We start from the raw sequence: 25,736 nt of genomic DNA, 5'->3' as shown, positions 1-25,736 counted from the left end.
TCGAGGTTGCTAAATACTCGAATATCCGTGATGGTCGACAGACACAATATTCATTGTATCTTTAAGTCGGTTACTATATCGATTAAAATAAAAATCGATATAATTAAAAAATATATATACTAAATTAAATAACCACCAAAATTTTAAACTTAGGCAGACAACATAATTATAATAAAATAAGTTTTTTTATAGTTTTATTTGTGTTCCGGTTTGAAGGTTGCGAGTAATTATAGATACATATAACAGATACAAAATCTTTGAACCCTTGGATTACGGTACAGTGACGTTATAGGAAGTGGTTTGTATAGGTTATGTTAGTACTGGAATTATTAATTTGTAGTACTACATTTATATCTATTACCACTCACCAGTAGGAGTACGTTTGCTAGTCAGCCTTTTAATATAAAAGTTTGAAGTAACTCTGTGATTTTTTTTATCTGTGGCACGTATTTTCTTTTTTTTTATATTTGTACGTTAAATTAGTGGTAATGACATCTGGCAACATAGCTCGTTATTAGATACAAATGCGTATAGGTGCGGATCCGTATGTTCTAATGAGTGTAAGTGAGCCACTGGAGCAATCAGGCTGAGAAGTTTACGCTGTTGAGAAAATAATTGAAAAACATTTCCGATTATTATATCCATTCGTGACTTTGCGCTCTAATACCACTTGCCGATTTTTTTTAATTAGTTTATATTATTAATGACATTTCTATATTTTTTAATGTCATAGCTATTTCAACTTTTCTATTGTTAAGAAAAAACATCTTTCAAAATTTGTATTTTCAAACGGCCAGGAATCTTACAAAGTCGAAATAGAGAGGAGATAAGAACAGATGGGTCTTCACTTGGAGTCTCCATGGAGTCTTCTCTCTAATGTTTATTTTACATCTCTGGTCTCCTGGTACTGTCTCTGGTTTTGCGGATACCGATTCTATAAAAAGTAACATAACATTCTTGAGAGTTCGTTGGAAATAATCAGGTATAGTTTCATTAAACTTTCCAATACTGAGATCATGTTACTTCCATACGACATAAATTACCATATTGACATACAATGGAAAAGACACGCTGAGATACATATGTATCTTAGCTTGATTTTTTCTCGACTGTATATTAAGAAACAAAAGAGAGTGAAAAAATCTGTCATAGAAACGAAAAAAATATCTATAGATACACTATACACAAAATATCTATAGATCTACAGACACTGAGAAAGATGGCATTTGCCAGAATTACTTTTATAAATGTATTTACCAAAAAAGTAATGATTAGTAATTTTTTCTGCAATTTACAATGTATTCATTATATTCACTTGATTGACGGGAAACGTTTTTGGACTATTCGATGATTCGATGTTTTTTGTTTACGTACTTATTATTAGATTGTGTTTTTTTTAAAGTACAAGTTATTGATCTCCATTTGGATATAGAAGAGACATAATAATAATATAAATGAAAGTCTATTATGGGCAAAGATAGAAGATTTTTGTACAATTTTATCCTCTGTAAAATGATATTCCTTGTTTATTATTTAACTGTTACTGGCGAAATTTAGTGTTATAAATAAAAAAAAGGTATAAAAATTCCCATTAATAATGAAGGTCAATTTAAAGGTCTATCACTTAATAAACACTGGTTACTACGACATATGACAAAAATATAAATCAGCACCTTCGTTATTAATGCGCAATACTTTAAAATCCATACCCATGACGGATCTGCGAACCGTAGTACGGAACATATTAGTTCAAGTCATAATTTAGTACGTTATTATTTAATAAAAATGACTCAATTTTATAAAATATAAAGTGACTAGCGATCCGCCCGGGTGCACCGCACGGGTGCAATGCCGATACTAAATAATAAATATACTTCAGAATTTGTTTATTTACGACACCTCAGAAATTTCTAAAATTATCAGTATTTCTTTATTATATTGTCCTTGTGTTAGGTATATATACAAAAACTTTGCACTCAAATCACTATATTTATTAAAAAAAAACAGCATCAAAACCGATGCGTATTTTTAAAGATCTATCCATACATAGGGATAGAAAGCGGTTAGCGACTTTGTTTTATACTATGTATTGATAATGATGACTGGTGTAATATTATAGCTTATCTATATGAATTTCGAATTATCATGGCAGTTCTACAAGGAACAATTATAAATAATCGTAGTAAGATAAATACATTATTATTGATGTTGTTACTAGAATAAATAATTCCCTGTTTAAAATTCTGAAGTGTAGAATAGTTTGTATAAAACATTACATTGTAATCTTATACATACACAATCTACCTATTTAACGCATGATGAATTAATTAGATTGGATCGTACCGTTCTTGCAAACAAGATTCTATGTCTATAAAAACATACCTGTATCTATACTTGTAATCGCTTTTTAATGAGCGATTAGTTAAACAAAATTGTGTCTTCTTTTGTTTGTCAAATCTATGAGGGAAAGTAGTGTTTAACTAAACACTCAATATACCATGTTGATAAGGCCTCTAATTTTTCGCATAGTCCATATTCAATGTAATTTCTCTATAAATAAGTATCTACATACCAATTTATACTTATTTAATGTATTGTTTTTCTTATTTTTCAGATACCTATCGATAGACATGGAAAATCAAGATCGTTAAGTCTTCGCAGTATTTATTCAAATGAGCCTCCTAAAATCAGAACCCTACAGTACAGTGATATTAAAAATAGAGAAAATTCTGAAAAAATCATAACTTCAGAATCAAAAGGAAATAATGAAGTAAAAGAAAAGTTATACTTTAAACCGTATACATCATTAATACCTAAAATGAGTTTCAGCACAGAAAAGGTGGTTGAAAAGAATCCTCGTATTCTGGATTTGCGAGAGAAGTTAAATGATATATCCAGAAAGCAAGAGCGAAACGTTGACAAAATGACTAAAGGGCTTATTAACGATATAACTCAACATTTGGTTGATGATAAAAACGGAGATGAATCTGGACCGTATAGTTTGTTATTTGATCTACAAACAAATCCCTCAACATCTTCGAAGCAAATGAGGCCAGATTCGTGGAGCTCAAAGGGGTTAGATGAAAGCTTTGAATCCAATTCTCAAAACTCCAGCAGAATCACCAATTTGGCTAATAAAAGCTTGGAAAGATTACCAAATGTTCTAAATTTTGATGATAAGCCAATGAAGGAATTTGAATACTCATGTGAAAAAGAATTTAATTTTCTTCCTAAAAAACCGTTTTGCACTCAATCCAGGTCAGATCTTTGTTTACAACTTAAATCTCATATACATTCTCGAACTTACGAAACGAACTTAAGCCCGAACGATAACTCATTAAGCAGAAATAACGAAGAGAATTCATTGGACGATAGTTTAGGAATTCTTACACCAGATCAAATGGACGATATATGTTATTTAGAAAACGCATTTTCCCCAACAGTTGAAGGTTTACCGATTTTTTGTGATAATAATGATTATAAGGTATCTCCAGATAATGGAGACACTCCTTCCACTGATAGAACTGATAGTAACTCGGCAGCGTCTACCATACAAAATGATGGTTTTGAAAATATAAGTAACAAATGCAACAAATTAAGAGAATCTTTTGCGCCGATAGCAACTTTGGATGCCATGGACCCCATTGTAAGTGAAGAAGGCAATTTCAAAGCATTTTGTTATTCCGTTGAAGAATCATCCGAGCGAGATAATAATTCTGTTAAAGATGACATTAATGTATGTAAAGAAGATTGTGTATCTAATCTAGTCGAGGAAGAATTTTTACCATCCATTCACGGAAGTATTTTGGAGCCAGCTAGTTCTATTGCTGATACAACTGTTAACTTAGATATCCCTTTGGATTGTAAGCATGGGAATATTTTGGCATCGAATCGAATAGATCAAACCCCTTCGCCCGAGGATTTACCGCTTGATAGTTCAGAGTTGAATGGCGAAATCAGTACATATTCACAGTTTTCTGCTTCTACTCTACACGATTCTCAAACCTATTCGGACAGCAAAAATGATAAGTCTATGGAAACTTCGAAAGTGTCTAATAGTTTTATAACAAGCATAACTAGTATTACTAGTTTGGACGGCTATCAAGGAGATGGGGAGATGTCAAGACCAGTAAGTAGAAGTGCCGAACATAATATTGGACCAAGGGAAGACGCTATTGAAATGGACTGGCAAAATGTGCCTGTACCGAGAAGAGTCGATCCAATGACAGATTCTGATTTCTTTACGGAAAGCGACGCGGATGGCTTAGATGAACATATGCAACGTGGCGATCGGAGAGCACAAGTTATTGATGGAGCTCTTTACGGTGGAAAAAACAAGAATGGGAATGCTCCTTTAATAGTGAATAGAAGTGAAGATTCTTGTATGGAATCAAGTGGAGTTTACACAGACTTTGAGAATCAGCGTGCCTCGCCTGTTTTCTTAAATGTTATTAATGATATGTCACCTGATTCAACGACATCTACACATTCCGAATGCAGCCAAAAAAGTTCTGGATGTGGTAAGATTAAAACATGCTTCACGCCTGTAGAGGACGTATTAGAAAAACAAAACTCTGATATATCTCATGTTATTGATGACGATGAAACCCCAAAAAATACAAGCAAAAGAAATTCTCTTAATAGCGTTAAAGATGTTAGATGTATTGAAAAAGGCAAAGAAGAGAAAAGAAGTTTCACATTAAAGAAGTATAAGATGCCTAAGAGAGACGTACCCAGTAAATTAAAAACAATGTTGGCCAGTAGAAAGACTGAGGTAACTAATAGTGTACAGAACAGTCCAAAATCCGTGAAAAAGCCGGATAGACGCGACAATTTCTCGAAGAAGAACTCTATTGATACTAAGATTGATTACAAGACGAAATCGTTTAAAGATATTAAGTCCAAGGTAGATTGTTCGTTTACATTACAACGGTCGCAAACTTCATGTAGTGTAACCAGGATGCTAAGCTCAAAATCAACGAATAACAATACCAAGCCTAAAAGGTAATAATTATTTTATATTTGCAATGTTTATGAAATACTCTTATTCCGAATTCCTGGGCTCAAACCCTAAGACAGACCTATAAAATGTTATTTATTATTGAGTTGTTAAGAGTAAATTTATTAATTTCGGGATATTTACCATGTTTTTTATTTTTGTTCGGTGGAGCTCGATATTTCGACATTGTCTACGAATGTCTTGTTCACGAGACTCAATAATAAATAACATTATAATCAAAATTAATAACTATACTAATAAAAATAACCATGTTAAATTAAAATCTTGAGTTGTTATGATCCTAAACTCTTACCGGTCGTGGATTAACTTACCAACTTGTTCATAATAATATTACCCACATAGATGGATCCTCATGATCATGATTGATCAGGAGAAAATAATCAAATAAAATTTGCAATTTATATATAATGAATTGTAAATGGAACTCATAAAAAACTTAAAAGGCTTAATAATACTAAATATGTATATTCCTTTCAGTCGCCATATACGAATGCGAATGGAACTGGGATCGGCCAATGGCAGTGGAAAAAGCAGCTTGCACAGTTCTCAAAGTGACATCAGCGCGACCAGCACTCCTCTAGGAAAACACTCCAACAACCGCTTCCCTTTGCTACGTAAGTTTATGTTCAGGATAATTCTAAACCACTTCTCCATAATCGAGCAAGCAATTATCTCGACCTTAAATAGCTGTAATAAAAATTAGCACGGGAAACCCTTCCAAAAAACAATTAGTAACTAACAAATTCTTTTTCTGTTTCGTGTAGTATTCTCACGTTTGAAGCGCCTGGTTTTTTTTAAGAGCAATATCGTAGCTAGAAGAAATTTCTTCTTTTCTATCAACAGTTATATTTTAGGTTACTAGTTATTGCTTAATATACTTAATCCACGTTCCATAATAGCCCAAATATGAAAAGTTTGTGTGTGTGTGAAAATGTATTCAATAATAAAAGCTGTAATTAGGTGTGAAATAAATAAATTTATTGTCATACAGCAAATATATAGATTAATATAAAATGGCAACTTTTTTTTTTTTATTCTTTATTTAAGTAAGGGACTTTTATTTATAAAAAATATGTCAGTCCCATTGTTCTCTTACAACTTGTCTTATCAACACAATGTAAATACAACTTATATATAAAATTACATGACTGTTGATTAAATTAATCTTAAATGATCTTTTAGAGAGGCTGCATGTGTCCCAGAACTATATCATAAATATATTTAGCCGATAATGTCGTTGGTTCTGCTAGGATACTTTGGAAAACACCGATAATGGCAACTTTAAAAGAAGAAATAAACTTAATAGTCCCTATATAGTTTTGTGAAAACAAAACTTTCGTGTTAACGGAAAAGTAATTTATTTAGCGTTAAAATTACACAGACAAACTTTAGAATAATATAAGTTAGCATATAGTAAATACATATAGCAAGACAATTAAATCATTATATAGTTGAATAAAACCTTCCGTAAACTAGGTATAATGAGTTTATTGATTTATACACCCAGTGATAACACCACCAACACACAAACATACGCTACTAATTCTATTTCTTAGGAATTGGTTGCATTCTAAGCTTATTTTATTTATTAAGTATTTCATGAATTTTCATAGTAAAAGCAAAAAAAGGAAACAAAGTCACGATGGTAATGAAACTGGTTTTGCAATGTCATGTATCCAATTATGATGATCACGTGTTTTAGTGGAACTTTTCTTTTCCACCGTTGTAAAATTTTCCCATCAGTCTCCGTAGATATTATTAAAAAATAAAAATCCATTACTTAATACAGTCGTATTGAATTGTTTATATCTCGAAACATAAACAATTGTGTTAATTCTACCGCTATATACCGCAGGATAGAAATCGTTACATTATAATAGGATATAATGATTACGTTAATTATAATGAAATATAAGAGGCGCTGCTGTTTGTTTCCTATAATCAGCTGGGCCTGCACAAATCAATGCAAAAGGTCGCTAGAGAAGTGACACGAGGAGGACCGCATGGCAACTGGCATTTCCTCTTGGCCGTCTAGCGAAGTTACTGTAGTTGAGTTGGCTCGGCAGTCGCCGGTGAGACGCGAGCCGGCGCGCGCCGTCTGCGCCACACTGTCGCGGTCGTGACGTCATCGTACTACACGAAAAATCAATGGTTCCCCTCCGTCCCTAAGGTTAACCGCATACCGCATTTTTATCAAAGGAAAATGTGACCTATGCCAGTGAAGTGTTAAAAACTACAGTTCAATGTCAAATGAGCAGATCACGTAAAGCAGTTCCTCATGTGAACGTTTTTCTTTAATGTACATGTTTTTGTGTGGTGTCATAATTTTAATTCATATATAATGTAATAAAAAATAATCGTCTAATTATTTACAAACAAAAAAAACGACAAAAAGTTTTACGAAAACGAAATGTTCATTTACGGTCAAAATATTGCGATAAATATACACATATTCCAGCTATCATAAAAATAGACGGTTAAATGTTACGTAAAGTTCGACAACGTAGTATTTAAATTAAATTAGTGTGTTCCAAGAAATATGCATCTAGACCACGTAATCATATTGACAGTACAGTGTTAACGCAGTTTTAAATCCGTCATACTTTTAATATATTTTTTTCAAGTTAAGAAACAGTTGAATAAACAATTGCTATACGCTAAACAGAAATCATTTCGAGTCGACCTTAGAATTCTATTATGCAGTAGAATTCAAGTCTACAGTTAGTTCCGTTTGTTATTTGTTGAGTAGCTTCACCTTAATTATCAACATTAAAAATATTGCATAGGTTAAAAAAACAAAAACAAAAAATCATAAAAGTGAATGCATTGTGTATTTACGCTTTGTTTCAAAGGAATACAAAAACAATTAAAAAACAGAACAATGTGAAAGTTCGGATTGCATTTCATCGTAATAGATACCGGGAGCAAATATTTATTGTTTTGTTTTTTACCCGTAAATCATAGTCAGAAAGTTCATTAAAATTAAGTCTATAGAATGCAAACTACTCGAAATATTCATTGAATTATTATTTCTCGTCCCATTCCAAACATACAATAATCAAAATCACCTTTCACTACACGTCCGATCGTGTATCAATGAACACGCAAAAAGTAACTGTGAAAATATTTCTTATGGAATATAATTTCTCCATCGTCCGCACGAGGTTAATATTCGCCTATAATAAAAAAAAACCGCAAAAAATTGGCAACTTTTGCTAAAACGTTCAAATAAAAATGAGATTAATATTACAACATAAATGCTACAAGATTTTTAACCCACAGATAGCCGGCGTCTTTATCGCGAAAGGTATCGATCATTGAGATATAAAAGATCAACGCCTGACGTCCAATCATGTGTAGTTATAATATAAACGTGATAGATGTCGTACATTTATCTTCTGTCGACCTTTCAAAGCAACACTTCATATAGTAGGTATAACAATGTAATGTATTCTAGAATACATTCGTGTTCAATACAATTCTCGAGGGTACATATACTTAATATGTAAATACAATAGTTCCTTGTAATGTTAATTAGTATTGGCAAGTATTTTAAGGCCTGGTGATCGACTATTACTGCTACTTGTGTAGAAACTGGAACTGCAGCGTTGATTAGCCATAAAGCCCGCGGCGTTGGTATAAAATGGTCTAATGGTCTAGCAAGCAATGTTCGCGAGTGAAATCCGCTGGAAGGCGATGCAGTGTAACGGGTTATTCTCGTCGATGGATTTGTTGACGAGCCGAGAAACGTTGACCCCGTCGGAAAGGCGAAACCAAATACACTGTGAACTATCAAACTGCTATGTAAGGTTTAGTTCCTTTATCAGGTGTCAAACTTTTTGATAGCGATTTGCTATCTGTGGTGTTATTGATAAAGTCAAGAGATGTTTTATGCCGTAATCTTGGGATCAGAGTTACCAGTCAATTGTATTTTGATAGCACACTACTAGACCATAAAAAAGACATATTTACTAGGTAGATTTATACACCATAATTTAATAATTTTTAATATGAAAAATAGTCAAAACATTAAATCATAAAATTGTACACATAGTTGCTGATGTTTTAGCATTAAGGATTAACACTCTTTTTTTTTAAATGTTACACAAAACGTTAATATAACAATATTTTAAACATCGAAAAAGTATCGTTAGTGCTAGCTACTTTCCAATATATCCAACTACCAATTAGATGATAGTATGTTCTATTGAATATTTTACCATTAACAGATTGGAGCTTAAAATGTCAACAATATCAAATCGCTTATGGTTACGAAAGAAAAATATAAATATTTGAACAACACAATCACTTAATTCAATGCATAATATTCGATTTGTTGACATACAATTACAAATTGATACAATTGCATAATGGGGTAAAAGCCTACGTGACATAGCTCTCTATTGTTATATATAGTAGATTACTAGTTTGACCCGTATTACATTTAGATGCCATTATTTGTATTTATTGCTCACGACGAATAGTTGGGCAATCTATTATAAGACATAACCTGTTTCTGAAACGCGAATCAGAATATGTTCCAAAATAATAAATTAACTAATTTTGATTTCCCAAAATAAAGCGTCGGAATGTTTTGAAGTATTGCAAGTACAGTTAGCCTATCGAACAATGAAAGTGAAATACGCCTGACTTTTCCATATCGCATAATTTCAATGAAAAAGGTCGTATGAATAAATTAAGTGCCAATTGAATACTTGTGAAATGACGTACCAATGGCTTTTTTAAATCTATGGTTTCAATATTTTAAATGTTACGTTACTATAAATAAGGTTTAATGGAAAACACGAAAGGGAAAATAATTATTTTGCTTTTCCTGCAAAGTACACAAGTTGGATATGGTGCGTGCGCAAACACTAGGTACTCTCATAATCCGATAGCTCAGCTGTGTGACACGAACGAACAAAATTCAGGTGCAGATCAATAGCGTTTGATAAATTCCTATAATCAACAATAGAGCTCGAGATCTGCAACCTTGTAAGTCAGAAAATCAGTAAAGCAAGAGTCTGTACTTATATATGACTCTGTACAAAGTAGCGTAACAATATTACTGCTTTTTGCATGTGAGGCCAAATTACATATGACCTTATAACCGAATAGTATAATAGATTGAGGAGAGTTATTTTATCTAAATGACACGACACTCGTCATTTCGCCCACTGCGGTTTACGAGTGACATTGACAAATACTAACAGTTTCGTTTACTTTAAAAATATTTGTTTTGTTTACTCGTTGATGACTGAATGTTAAAATCTCACGTTTTTATAAAGGCTAATATTATTTAATATTAATATAATCATTCGGTTTCCAAGATGCTATACTATATTTGGCATTAAATATGTTTCACAATGCAAGTAAAAGGGAAGTTTTTGTGAGTTGGTTTTTGACAACCTTATAAGGTGACATTGATGTTATGTAAATAAAACAATGCCTTAATTAGCTCTTATATTAGCCAGAGGATAATATTCAATTAGTGTTGTTTTATTCTACTCCGACTGCAACACCACGCATATTGACTGTAGTATTATTTCAACGCAATTTATATTTATACGTGTCCTATTTTATTTGTTAAAGATTTCTGACTTCATAGGGATTTACGTGTTTCTTTTAACCATTTGGACGTATATATTAAAGAGTTTGGTGTTTTAAAGTTTTGTGAATATAAACTCAAAGCCTTATCAGAGCTTTTGCTAATAGATTGCTTCGTGTCAGTTACTGCGCGTGTTTGTGTCAGGGCCATTATTATTTGCTTATTTATTTAACACTATGAAATTTAACTTTGACATAATACATAATCAGTTGGATACGTATGAGATATATTTCTAATTTAAGTAATCTCTAAATAGTTTTTAAATTACTATGCAGATTTGTTTCTTTTATTATAGTCTATTTAATTAACAAATCATCAATCAATAATCAATTAGAAATCAATTTAAAGAAAGCGAAAATCAAATTGGATTTATATTTTAAAAATCGTATCGTAACATTTCGTTACTTTTATATTTCAATATTAAACAAAAACAGCCACATCAAATCGTGCACTTAGATTTCCTATAGAAACTTATTTTAGTAATTTATAAAATTTACCATTCACAATTTAGTTAAGTGTGAAATTGTCATCTTTATTTCGAATATACATATTGATTTAGTATTTATCGCTGGAGATACAAAGATGTCGTTAATCAAACATCGCAAAAGTATTTAATGACGTAACTATTTATGTACCTACAAAAGATATTTAATAGTTTCCAAGAAACAGCTCCGTCGGTATAGGATTTAATACCGGATCTCTCAGAATATGTAACTTAATAATGAATGAAACAATATATTTTGAAATCAAAGTTAAATGTCACTTATCACAGTGAATCGAACTATTGTTTGAACGTCTGAAATTTTAAATCCATTTTATTGGTATATATTACGTATGTCTGCAATATACATATGTTGACTAGTTACCGCCCGCGGTTTAACGAACATGTGAGTGGTGGGAGCAACGTCTTAGGTATCTAAGGTAGATAACTGTCCTTTTCTGAAACACAATGACAACTTGATTCCAAATTTCATGGTGATCGGTTGAGTTGGGCAGAAAGCAAAAACAAATTCACTTTCAAATGTAAAATATTTGCCATCCGTTACTCGTCCGCTTCGCTAATAAAACAGAAAAATTGTAAAATATTTTCGGAATTCAAAAATTTAAAGGTTTCAAAGATCCATGGAAAAAGCGAAATGATGAAATGACTAAACTACCAGCTTAGAAATCCGTAAAAGTCAACGACAACTTGTGACAAGGTGTTCGGACTTAGCGAGGTCATGATTTGCTACAGCTATTTCTTTAAAACTATTGAAATTTACTATTTAAAATCCAATACGAATTATAATAAACGAAACTTTGAAATCAAGAATTCGACAAGCAAAAAACAGGTCGCGAATATAATACTCAAACTGTTTTAGTGTCTTCTCTTTCTAGCAGCAAATTTTATCTATCTATCTTTCTTATTTTACTACAATATGAGTGATAGATGTTCACCATGTTTGACATACAATAAAAAAGTAAAAAATTGTCTTTAAGTTATTACGTCTATACAAAGTTGAACATACTTTTATCTTAAAAGCATATTTACAACATGTTAATTTAAATGTACTCGCAATTACAGGGAAACGCAACATATTAAATAATTTTTACGAGATATAATTATTTACGATAAGCGATAAAGGATCACTTAGAGATCACGCTCGAGCAAGCGAATAGCAAACCCACTACTAATTAAGTTGCTCGCTGTAATATACACAACAATACAATGCAGGATAGTATTGCATCCAGACAATTGTATGAGGAGTACCTATTCGTGGTTTTGTGACCGCAAGAAACCGGTTACAATATATTATACAGGTGGTTGCTTTGGAACTGGTTCCAAATTGTTTAAAAATACCATGTAGATAAGCGGTAAACGAACCCATGTTGCTTAACCATATCAAGTCTACTTTTACTTGGAGGAAATATCAATGGAAATAATTGGGTTAATTGCTCCTTAATTTTAATTGTAATTATAAATAACACGTTCAGACAGACATCTATGTCATCATTTATTTACAAGTTTAAATATAGACTTAATAATATATGTACTATATAAAAATCAAAATAAATACTCCATAGACATCTTGCAATTATGTAATTAATTAAATGAAATCTACCTCTTTTGTTAAGCCACATAACAATAATTAAAAAAATATTCTTCGAGTCAAATCTCTTTTAAAAAAAGAACATTCTAATCTTAAAAGTAAAATTACTATTTAAAATTAAATTACAAGCAGCATAATTAGTATGAAGTTCGAAAGCTAAACGATATCGCTGTTCATACTTGTTTTATTCTTGTTATGTTTCTGATTCTCACTTCAAGATATCTCATTGAATAATTTTAACGTTAGTGTTTGTTGAACTAGAAAGTAGATGATCGATTAACTGCGCTTATAATTAATGTTCTAACGTGTAACGCAGGCTGATAACTTGTTTTGTTTTTGCATTTATGAATTATAATTATTATAATTCATAAGTGCAAGAGTTTTGCACTGTTTGTTGAATATATAAAACTCGAGAATATTATATAGTGTTTTATTTTTTCTTTTAATATATTTATTACTTACGAGTTATTTACATATGTGATATTATTAGAAAAGTAAAAACGAATTACTTTACGAATCATGGAATAGTGACACAAATACTAGCTGGATTTTTCCATTTAAAAGCAATTCCGAAATTCTGTCATATGTCAACTGAACGTCATATCAACGTCACCAATGGATACATATAATGTTATGAAGTTATATATATATATATAGATATTTGTATAATATTCACCGATTACATTAACACGTTTTTACAAATATAAATTGAAAGTAGCTATGGTACAAATCATGACCACGTGGAATGGTGGCAAGACTCCATGGGCAAAAACATTATCAGACATTCCGTAACCAATAAAACTAAGATTTATGTGTTAATAGTTTTATATTTTCAAGTTTTGAAATGAATTTTATAACTTTCAATATAAACAGAATCCAGAACGAAGTGGTAATCAAGGCGAGCAAACTACTTTCCTTTTAAATATTTCATTAATCTTTACGGCAAAGGTGATTTAAGTAAAGTAACTCTGCCTGTTTGTTGTTTTATCACAGTCAAACCGCAGAACCGAATTTAATGAAGTTTGATTCGAAGCGATCTTGAACTCTAAGAAAGGACATACTACTTCTTTGCCAATACTTTGCGATCAATACCTTAAACACGAGCGTAGCCTCGCTCGTTCCATTTTTTTTTATTGAAGTTGTTGGAAATTCCCTTGTTTTTAAAAACAAGATGAACTATAAACACAAATGAAACAGATTCCAATACTACATGTATTGGTATCAATAGTCTTTCAATAACGACAATCCACGTGTACAAAAGCAGAAAATTTTTGCAATTATATTTTGTGAGTAATTAATATTTTGTAAATGTCGTGAGACCCATACAATACTGTATGTTGCTAATAAAACCTAAGTAGTTTGTTTCATGGTTGTAATTTTATGGGCTAGGCTGTTTATGCTCGGAGACAGCACGTTCGCGTAACTAATGGTAACGCGTTTCGACTTTGTAATTTAATGTTACGTGACTTCAATAATTATAGCACTTTCGATCGTCTTATTCGATAACCATGTGAAGTTCGGCAGCGCATGCGTTCGCGCATGAGGCCGCGTCATAAAAAAAACGTTATTATTACAGAACACTGTGATATTTTCCATTAGATATATAAATTCATACTTGTATGTAGCACGTATGGAATTACTGATTTTCGTATTTGTCTGAAGACATGTGACCAAATCAATTTTGTTAATTATTACTTGTTACAGCTCGCGGCTTCGCCTGCGTATATGGTACACACTTATATTTGGTTTTATCAAACAGCCGTCATCTGCTCATTAATATCAAATAGCTATGGTTTGGTTTGATCACTTGTTTCGATAACTTATAATAAATATACTTAATACCTTTCTTGCTGGTAGATTTTAGTGTTAACCCGTATGGGTAGATAGTAAGCACTCATCTGATATCGAAGGCCAAACAGTAATACTTAGTATTATTTGATGCGGTAAAATAACAGAGTACTATAACATATTACTTCCAAAAATTAGTGGCGCACTGGCGATATAATTAATAATAAAATATGAGACAACATCGCATACATTGCTCTGATCCCAGTGTAAATAGCTAAAGCACTTGTGTTATGGAAAATCAGAAGTAACGACGGTACCACAAGCACCCAGACCCAAGACAACATAGAAAACTAATGATAATCTACATCGACTTGGCCGGGAATCGAACCCGGGACCTCGGAGTGGCGTACCCATGAAAACAGGTGTACACACCACACGACCACCAAATATAAGGAATAAGGAATGGTTAATATGTCTTACGAAGCCAATGCGCAATACAATAATATTTTTCTTAAAGTGAAGAAGAATGTAATATAACATTTTAAATCACCATATACCAACTAGCAAGCTAACCGAATACTGTAAAAAGAACCGATAAATTTATTAAGATAAAATCGTGGCACGGCCCTCAGCGATGTCGAACATCAAGCCGGATGTTAATTTGCGCATCCTCTTATATTGTTGTTTGTAACACGATGGTGTTTATTGAACCAATGTATAGGTATAGCAATGTGGACCATTCAAGAGACTTGATGTGACACACATAGGCGCGTCTCCAAGATAGACCTACTCGTGATGTGAGGCTCTTAAGTTGTCGTGCACCCTCTTCGCCGTCGCTTTGTACCCTTGTGTGGCTCGTACATAATTCGTTGTTACATATTTTTATACTGAAAATAAGTATATTCCATTATTATTTTTGAGAATATTTCAACTGATACCTGATTACTTTACAACCAAAACTATAAATGATAATCATAATTTGATACTTATAAATTACTGTACACAAAAGCAGAGACTTTGTTTTTAAATATCTGTGACAAAGTACGTTATCAATTATTTAAAGCTTACTTAAGATTTTTTTAACTATAAACAAAAATCTATTTCTTAGGTTAAAGTACATATACTTTTTAGGACAGTACCTAACATACGGTTTTTATTTTGTGTATATTAAAATAGTCTGATTCCACAATTATATCATATATCACATAGAAAAATATCTGAAGTAGATTTTGTAAATGTTATTTCGCCCGCTTTTCACCCTCATTCTTAATGTAACTTTGCTAAATTGTTATTTAAATATAAGTTAAAAACAATAACGTTTTTAAAAATGTCACCGAAAAGTAACACATCATTAAGTATAGACACAAATGTTACATCCTCATTTTCGTGCCAAAAATAAAATATCCTCATATATTATCGGCGTAAAGTGGTAGTTATGCTACCGCGTTTCGTCCGGTAAGTGAGAGTTCCGGAGGCCCAATCCCCCTCCCCCCCAAAACTTGATGGTTGTGCAGAATTTGGTTAAATTACCCCAGGAGGGTACCATCAGCGACAGCGGTGGAGAATCCCTCTCTGGGCATCCATGCTCAGGACATACACCACCTGAGCAGGGATGCCCAGGCTGCCCTCCGAATTCTGGGGGGGGCAATTTTGCGCTCGCCACTGTTCGGGGCAAGCGGAGCAGGCATCATAAGGCAACCCCTGCCACCCTCGCTGTGGACTTCTGCAACATAAGGGGACTCAACTCCAACCTCAACGCCGTTCACTACCATCTGGAAACGGCGAAGCCGGCCTTGCTCTTTCTAACCGAGACCCAGATATCTTCTCCTGCCGATACGACTTTTCTCTCGTACCCCGGGTACAAATTGGAACATTCTTTTATACCACGAGCTGGGGTATGCGTTTACGTCAGAGATGATATCTGTTCTCGACGCCTCGGCAGCCTTGAAGGACAGGACCTATCGATTATCTGGCTGCGTGTAGACTGCGATGACCATCCGCGAATCTATGCGTGCCTTTATAGGTCCCATAGCGGTAATGCCGAAACCGACCGACTGGTTGAGCACGTCCAAATGGCTACAGATTCCGTGCTTCAGCAGATTCCATCCGCAGAGATCATTATTCTGGGTGACTTTAATGCTCACCACGCAGAATGGCTCGGCTCACGCACCACCGATCATGCGGGTAGATCTGTTCTGGACTTCGCTCTAGCATATGATCTGACACAACTGGTCAACTCGCCAACGCGAATACCGGATGTGGAGGATCATACACCTTCCCTGTTGGACCTTCTGCTGACTTCACATCCGGATGGCTATCAGGTTATCGTCGATCCCCCTCTGGGCTCATCTGACCACTGTCTCGTCCGGAGTACAGTGCCGGTTGTGCGGTACTCACGGCCTCGCTTTGTTGGGTGCCGCCGAGTATGGCACTACAAGTCAGCAGATTGGGATGGGATGCGGTCTTTTTTTGCATCTTACCCATGGGGGCAGATTTGTTTCTCGCCGGATGATCCGAACGCTGCTGCTGAATCTGTTGCCGATGTGGTGCTTCAGGGTATGGAACTATTCATTCCTTACTCTGCAGTACCCATCGGTGGCAAGTCCCAGCCTTGGTTTGGTCGCTTCTGCAAAACGGCATCACGCCGAAAGTGGGAACGCTATCAAACCTGGGCTAATGCATCTGCGTCTCGTGATGTAAATACCAGCGCATTTAAAAAGGAATACAACTCTGCCTCTAGGTCCCTCAAAAACGTGATTGCTAGGGCGAAGACGGAGTACATTGGCAGAATTGGCGAGAGACTGGTGCGTCTCCCTTCAGGAACACGAGCGTTCTGGTCTCTCGCTAAGGCTGTCTTAGGGAATTTCTGTCAGCCATCTTTTCCATCTCTGCACAGAGACGGTGAGTCATTGGCCCATACCGCGAAAGAGAAAGCTGATCTTTTAGGCTCTCTCTTCGCGTCGAACTCGACTCTGGATGACCAAGGAAAATCTCCACCAACAATTCCGCGATGTGATACCACGATGCCGGAGGTTAAATTCCGGCAAAGTGCAGTTCGTAAAGCACTTCTTTCCTTGGACATTCATAAGTCGAGCGGACCCGATGGTATCCCTCCAATCGTGCTACGGACATGTGCTCCCGAGTTGGCACCGGTCTTAACGCGTCTTTTCCGGCAATCCTACACATTAGGCGTCGTCCCGAATTCCTGGAAGACAGCTTTGGTGCATCCGATCCCTAAAAAAGGCAACCGCTCAGACCCGTCCAATTATAGGCCTATAGCCATCACCTCCTTGCTCTCCAAGATAATGGAGTCCCTCATAAACTGCCAGCTCCTGCGGTATCTAGAGGAGAACCAGCTGATTAGCGACCGCCAGTACGGTTTCCGTCGGGGTCGGTCAGCCGGTGATCTTCTAGTTTACCTTACTCACAGGTGGGCTGAAGCAGTTGAGAGCAAGGGGGAGGCATTAGCAGCCAGCTTGGACATAGCGAAGGCCTTCGATCGTGTATGGCACAAAGCGCTTCTTTCGAAGCTTCCTTCCTATGGGCTTCCCGGGAAATTATGCAATTGGATTACCAGCTTTTTGGCAGATCGGAGCATCAAGGTCGTTGTCGACGGTGCATGCTCTGACTTAAAATTCGTCAATGCTGGTGTTCCACAAGGCTGCGTTCTATCACCCACTCTGTTTCTTCTGCATATCAATGATTTGTTGCAAATCGGGAACATTCATTGCTATGCAGACGACAGTACCGTTGACACCTTATACACCGGCCGCGCTAATATTTCTCGGGAAAACGTCGAAGAGAACCGGAACAAACTTGTGTCTGAAATCGAGTCTTCATTAAACAAAGTCTCGAATTGGGGCCGGCTAAATCTAGTCCATTTCAACCCCAAAAAGACGCAAGTTTGCGCGTTAACCGCTAAAAAAACACCATTTGTCGTATCTCCACGATTTGAGAACATTCCGATAGCCGCTACAGGTAGTATCGGAATACTTGGCGTTGATATTTCGAGCCTCGTTCAGTTCCGCGGTCAATTGGAAGGCAAAGCCAAATTGGCTTCAAAAAAGCTGGGCGTGCTCAGCAAGGCGAGACAGTACTTCACGTCGGCCCATCGCCTTAAACTTTACAAGGCGCAAATTCGGCCTCACATGGAGTACTGCTCTCACCTCTGGGCGGGTGCTCCCCAGTACCAGCTCCTTCCATTTGACCGCATCCAACGTAGAGCGGCTCGAGTTATCGACGATCAAGCTCTTTCTGATCTCCTTGATCCTTTGGCTTTGCGTAGAGATGTCGGATCACTCTGCATCTTCTACCGAATTTTTCACGGGGAATGTTCCGAGGAATTGTTCGGATTAATCCCGGCTGCTGAATTTCACCTTCGGACATCTCGCCAAAATTCTAAGTTTCACCCGCACCACCTTGATGTCCGAAAATCCACAACAGCGCGATTTCTCAGACATTTTCTGCCTCGCACAACCACTTTGTGGAACCAGCTTTCGCCGGCGGTTTTTCCGAACCGATACGACATGGGAACCTTTAAGAAAAGAGCCTACTCCTTTTTGAAAGGCCGGCAACGCACCTGCAAGTCCCCTGGTGTTGCAGGTGTCCATGGGCGGTGGTAGTCACTTTCCATCAGGTGAGCCTCCTGCTCGTTTGCCTCCTATGCCATAAAAAAAAAAAAAAAAAAAAAAATCAATTAATTAGTACTTTATTATTGGTTCATTATTAAATTTAAACCTACATTAATTAAAAACTATGACGATCAAATCGTGTGTGGGCTACAGATAAACATTTCAGTGACATCTCAAGATTTATTTTTAGTCTGTGGATACACACAGATACACTATAAGGCTGAATATATTCTTCGACTTAACTTAGATGATGTATTAGTTAAGTGGTGTAGGAATAAATGTCTTACGAATGAATTATTATAATTTACGACAAACGACGTAAATAAAACGTTGATGAGATTTTGGTAATTATTTCACCGTCGGCGCAGGCGACTATTTCCTTCCCGAGACTGCATTTTGGAATATAGCCAAGACGGTCTCGGTTATGTTTTGTTATTACGAAATTCCGCCAAAACTGTTGCAATAGAACGACCTCAATATAAGCCACCATGTTTATATGAGCCAGTCGCATTATGATTGAAATAGAAGTAATGTATCAATATATTATGTGATCAAAGTTAATCCTTAAGGTGCGTTTCCACTGAGATATCGTGTAAATTCTACCCAACATTACATATTTTATATGACACGTTTTTATTTGTGTAGATAAGGATAGAGAGATACACCCTTAGCCAACTGGTAATAGTTGTCAATTACTATCTCTGCAGCTGAATTTCTTAAAGTCGTCAACAATTAATTACACAACGATTTAATTTTTTATTGACAACTTCATTACAGAGAGTTATCACTTACTCGTGTACGCCATTTATTTATGTTTACAATTTATTATTATTGATATAAATTGTGTAGATGTTTATTATTTTTCTTGTCTAATGTTGTTCATATTTCAACAAATATTTATAGTTATATTTAATAGAAAGATTATTATATAATGATAAATCTATTATAAATGTGTATGAAACTCTTAGTTTTTTATAGTTATAAATTACTTTATTTTTATATACACGTTGTTACGGTCGGATCGTTTTAAGACCTCTTTATCTATCTATAGTATCTATAGAGAAGAATGAATCTTGTCTTAGTGAATTGGATCATACGATTCGGTTGAGCAAATTTTCTGTCCTATTAACCATCGAACTTATCAGCCGGGAATCATGACTACGATAAACTATTCATGAAATTTATATATTCCAATATTCCTATAGCCTATCTGACAATGCCGTGGAAGTCGGTGTATCGAATACACGCGTTACATATTTGGTCTCTGTTTTATGGGTGAGTTTGTAAACCGTACAATTTTGTATTAAGGTACCTGCGGCAATTAAGGCCCACCTAAAAGAATATTGCTTTAAATCGGAGTATAATGTGTATAGGATGTCAAAAACATATTGTTTACATAGGTTGTATATGTTGCTGTAATAAATTGTGTATAAAGAATAAGAAAAGCATATTTTTTAATAAGAAGATACACTTTTTAAAAACCCTTCTTAGGGGCCTTATTATACTACGGTAGTATATTAAAGCCCATATAAAAATTTGCTTTATTTTTACAGTAAATCGTCATAAATTTACCTAGAAATAAGTTAGAATAAAAGTCAATTGTTGTTTTTAACTAATTTAATCATTTTCCTTTATTTATTTAACATGGGCCTTATTGCCCTCTTAATATTATTCGTAGACAATTTAAATTCAAGGAACTAGTGGTCTTAATTAAGGTACATTAGAATCACAACATGTTTTGTAACTTTGAAAACTTAAATAATCAGTTCTTTTCTTTTTAAACAAACAAGATATTACTTTCATATTAATTTATAACACTTAAAATCAGACTTTAATTAAAGGCATATGGCGTATGACTTTTGGAGTAACAGGTACACCAATGTTAGCAAATCGTATGATCCGCTGTACAAGATCTTTTTCTTGGTGATTTGTCAATATTGAACGACGCCCTAAGCGCCTAATATTACTTTTTGATTTAATATGATTTCGGAGAGTGGGTCTTGGAATGTTGTGACGTTCAGCTGCAGCTCGTTGCGTCAGTTGCCCTCGTTCTATTGCCGCTAAAGCGGCCCTTAAATTGTCTTCTGTCCACTGGGCTCTCTTCGGAGGCATCTTAATCAAAATATGCAACAATATTAAACATATGCTTACTTATTGACAGTAAAATTTACATAGTAACATGACCTGGAACAAAAAAAAATACAATCTGATACTCAAATATTCAGAGGCCAATAAGGCCCAACTACCTTTATAATGGGCCTTATTAACCTTATGCCACGTTTTTACAAAATAACCTAATAAACCTAAAAACTCTTACGCTAGATAGGGAAAATCATATTCTTTGTATTGTACAACACATACTTAAGATAATTAATACAGCAATATTAGTCAAATAATGAATTAAACATAAAAATACTTACAGTTTCTTGATAAAAAAATTATAAAATTGCACAGTCGCCGGTCACTTCGTCAACACATCGCATGTAACTGGCAAGATGGCGGCGCTAGCGACTGCGGACGGATACCGAGATATTCATACCGACAATTTGCACGTGTGCGTAAACAGTGAAGTGTCATAGAAATGTTTTACCACGAAATTTTAAATGTGGGCCTTATTACACCCTGGGCCTTATTTACCTTAGGTACCTTATACCGACTAAAAGTGGTATATTGAAATTATTTTTATACTTAACTTAATAACTAACAATTACCCCATATTTGGTAAAAGTTTCGTTTATGTCTATACATACGATCATTGGTGGACCGTACGTATTATATACGCGAAAAATATCAAAATCTTTGCCAAAATAGTTCTTATATATTGGGTGTTGAATATTATTGTAGTACGTCAATTTAAAGTTATAAAGGAGGTTTTAAATAAATCCATACCTTTGTTTGAACGAGATTATACTGTCAGTCGCGATGCCATGTTTCGTATTCTGTATTATTTATAAACATTATGAGTTGATGACAATTATAACCACCTGCACATTTTAAGTAGATCACAGATGAGCGCATTTTGTCGTAAAGTTTTATTATATGCCGTATATCCATCCATTGCACGAGTATAATATTTAAATTTTAAAAGGTAATTAAATAAGCTATGTTTGCAACACTGGTTCAAGTTTTGAAATAACCAAAAATATACCGATTTTATTTAACACTAAGTTATATAAACATTCAATATGTGCACATTTGCAATTATGATTTAATCTTGTGATATTTTTAAATACTTATAATCTTCCTTGCTTAAACGCAGACATCCTGCCATTGTTTGAAGCAACTTTAATTATCACACGATTTTTATAAACAAACTTTTATTTTATATTTGTTTTAAATATAAATTTATATGTTTTTTATTTCGATAACGATTAATAAACTGAATTGTTAAGTATACGACTAACGGTAAATATAACGCTATTAAACGCTATTCATCGTCAATAGAATGTTATGTTAATCAAATATAATGGTCGTTAATATTATTATTAAGTCCACATTGGATTATTAATTGTTGTTTTGTTAGCATTAGTCTAAAACGCGGCCATACATAATACATACAAAATTTGTTTATCTGACTAAGAGGAAATTTCTATTAAGATATAAAAAATACACATACTAAAATTATACCATACTAAATGACAACTCGGCTTCGCACGGGTAAAATAAATAAAAATAAAATATTTTAAATAATTTATTCGGATTCTTTCTGTACGCATCCGTAAATGTCAAACATTGCCGTTGTTGGCCGTTGTACTTATTGTTATCGACTAAAAATACATTTTTTAACGATCTAAAAAAAATATCGAATTCGATCGGGTCTATTGTTGACCTGCACGAAATTATTATTACAGATAGGAAAAACTACCACCGTTCACTATGTAACGGTACACTCGGTTAGAATCTTATTTTTTTAAATTTATATTAGGTAAGTGAACTGGTAAATTAGTCTAAATCTGAATGTAAGCGATCACCACCGTCGCATAAACATAATGGCCAATGCGCAACTAATTTAGAGAAATAATATGTTCAGTCCTACTGTTATAATACCAGTAGTTACACTGATTTAGTTACTGCTTATTGATAATATTTTGACGCTTATACACAGAGCTCGTAAAACGTTCTAATTCTATTTTGAATTTGTATTTCATTAATGAATTGCCTCAAGTAAATATTTTTACGTAAATTAAATTAATATTAGGCTATTAAACTACTTCTATTACATATATATTTTCGTCTTCGTATTTGCAATAGTTACTTTTTCGTTGTTTTATTAACTCTGTAACTCTGTTCTCAAATATTTTAGTTCTGTTACACAATATTCGCTGGTGGGGATAACACATGCGAGAATGATTTCTTTCATATCGTAGACTATAGTACTTACTGACAGTCACCTGTCATTTATACACTGTGGTTATGTTAATTGAACGCTAAATACTTGTGTCTGGAAAAGTTTTGCGGTGTTTTGTTTTATTAAACAGTGAGGTAGTGTTTGTGATGTTTTGAAGTTTATCGATTTTAAATATTTTACGCGTACATTTTTTTTTTAAATTCAATATTATTTCATGAAATTGAATTCAGTTGTATTCGATGTGTTCGATAACTCTTTTGATGGGCAATGCATACAGCTTGACAATAGGGCTCCAAAAACTGGATTCGATAAATAGTTAAAAAAATAAAGAAACGTTAGTTTACAAATCCATTGTATAATAGCATACCTTCAGAGTATAGGATGGGTAGGATTTTATTTGTAACAATTAAAGTAGTAAACAATTACAAAGATTGAATAAAGATAAACTGCAAATCTTCTTAGGTCAGGGTATTTTCTTTTTATTTTTACTTTGTCATGAAACATTTATTTGTATATGTATTAATTTTAAAATTTACACGTATATTTATGGATAGTCTATACATGACATTAACTTAATTAATTCTTTTCAATTCGGAACTTATATTGTGTCTAGTATTTATTTTCAAATTAAATTTTAATTCAACTAAAAATTCAAAACGTTCATAGCGTATTACGTTTAAGTACGTAAATTAAGATTGTGTAATGTGAATAACAAATTAAAAAACTTAAGCAGATAGTTACTTAAAAGTTAGATATTGCTTAAAAGCTAAAATGTGTTACAAAATCGTATCCCATATTTCACGCCCGCATGCATCTCAAAGCGTATGAATAAATGGTTATTACGACGTATTGCGAAGCGCAACTGCGCTCGTGTCACGCCAAAATACAAACCACTATCACTTGAATTTTCTTCGCAAATAAACTTTTATGATAATGCAATTGTTTATATCATGTTTTAGTGTAGATATTGTACACGAATATATCTACATTAAAACATGACACAAAACAAAAGTTGCGTTGTACAAGTTTTCAGTACTTAACTGTAAAGGCACTAATTCATAGTTTGTTTGGGTCTATTAGTCTTTATAAATTTTTTTACACCTGTAATAAATTTAAAAGATAGAATAACGTTTTAAATACTACGAATAAAACATTGCTAATTATTTAATATATTTAAATTAATATAAATGGTTATTTTGAGTGCTCGTTACGTTGATAATTTAGTATCATTGAATAATGACTTAGACTTAATGGACACACGATCGAGACTAACTAAGAGTAATTTACTCTCTATAACATTAAAATAAGTGTCAAATGTACTTATACAGAACGAACGTTTGTTTCCATAAATCAGCTGAAGATACATTTTAGGGTAATAAAAAAACCATTAAAGTTTTAAAATACCACGCGCCAACATTATAGAAACGCCGCACTTATATTGGGCCCATTTATCTCCAAGCACTAAATATATCGTAACACTAGAACACTGTTTAAAATATCGTTTGAAAGGACACGCAGCGTCTTTAAGTTATTTAACCCTGAAACCGATGGTTCCGAAATAGACGCAAATCTCGGGGAACTGGTAACACTTGCTTATATATCAGTGACTAATACAGATTATTACGGGACAATATAGTGCCGTACGTTTTGTTTTTTTCTCTTTCTGTTTTCGAGAACTATTTGTTTGAATTGCGGCGCTTATTATTTGTTTTTATTTCGAAGTCAAACTGTTTGTAATCAAATATAATGAATACCGAATTATGAGATCATTGTTAACTTAAAATAATGTCATGTTTTTTGCTGTTTGTTCGTTAATTATGTCAGTTAGATCCGCCATGTTGGATTACTGCGTAGTTTTCCTATTTTTTAAACGAAAACCGGTAACTATGTTATCAATAAAAAATATATAAATGACGTATACTTGACGTATCTCTTAGAGCTCAGTTTTATACGTATAGCTTAGCTTCTGTTAGCATACTAAAATTATATTTTTAAAGTTTTATAACAAAATATTAATATTATTCAGCGCGCCCCGCGACTAGGTACTTTCGCATTTTAGGGGTTGCTAGTCAGGTCGTAATAAGAAATAATGGTAGTAGATTTAAAGCTTTTTGTAAAAAAGCCATCAAAATCGGTTCTGTGCTTTAGCGGTAAAAGAGCAACTGACAGATATAGTTACTTTAAATTTATTTATTAGTAGATATAAATTAAGTTACATTTCTTGGAGATATCTGAATAAAAGTAAAAATCT

At 33.8% G+C, this 25,736-nt stretch overlaps 1 protein-coding gene across 1 annotated transcript in view; it reads left to right on the top strand.

The window, feature by feature from the left end:
• LOC124532116 overlaps positions 1–25,736 on the top strand; it is a 104,241-nt gene that overhangs the window by 26,006 nt on the left and 52,499 nt on the right. The window contains exons 2-3 of the mRNA XM_047106819.1: positions 2,615–5,004; positions 5,498–5,634. Of these exons, the coding sequence (XP_046962775.1) occupies positions 2,615–5,004; positions 5,498–5,634 (2,527 nt within the window). The remainder of the gene's footprint in view (positions 1–2,614; positions 5,005–5,497; positions 5,635–25,736) is intronic.

The sequence above is a fragment of the Vanessa cardui genome, chromosome 8 (assembly GCF_905220365.1).
Source record: "Vanessa cardui chromosome 8, ilVanCard2.1, whole genome shotgun sequence".
NCBI classification, from domain to species: Eukaryota; Metazoa; Arthropoda; class Insecta; order Lepidoptera; family Nymphalidae; genus Vanessa; species Vanessa cardui.
This window is presented reverse-complemented; position numbering and strand designations above follow the sequence as displayed.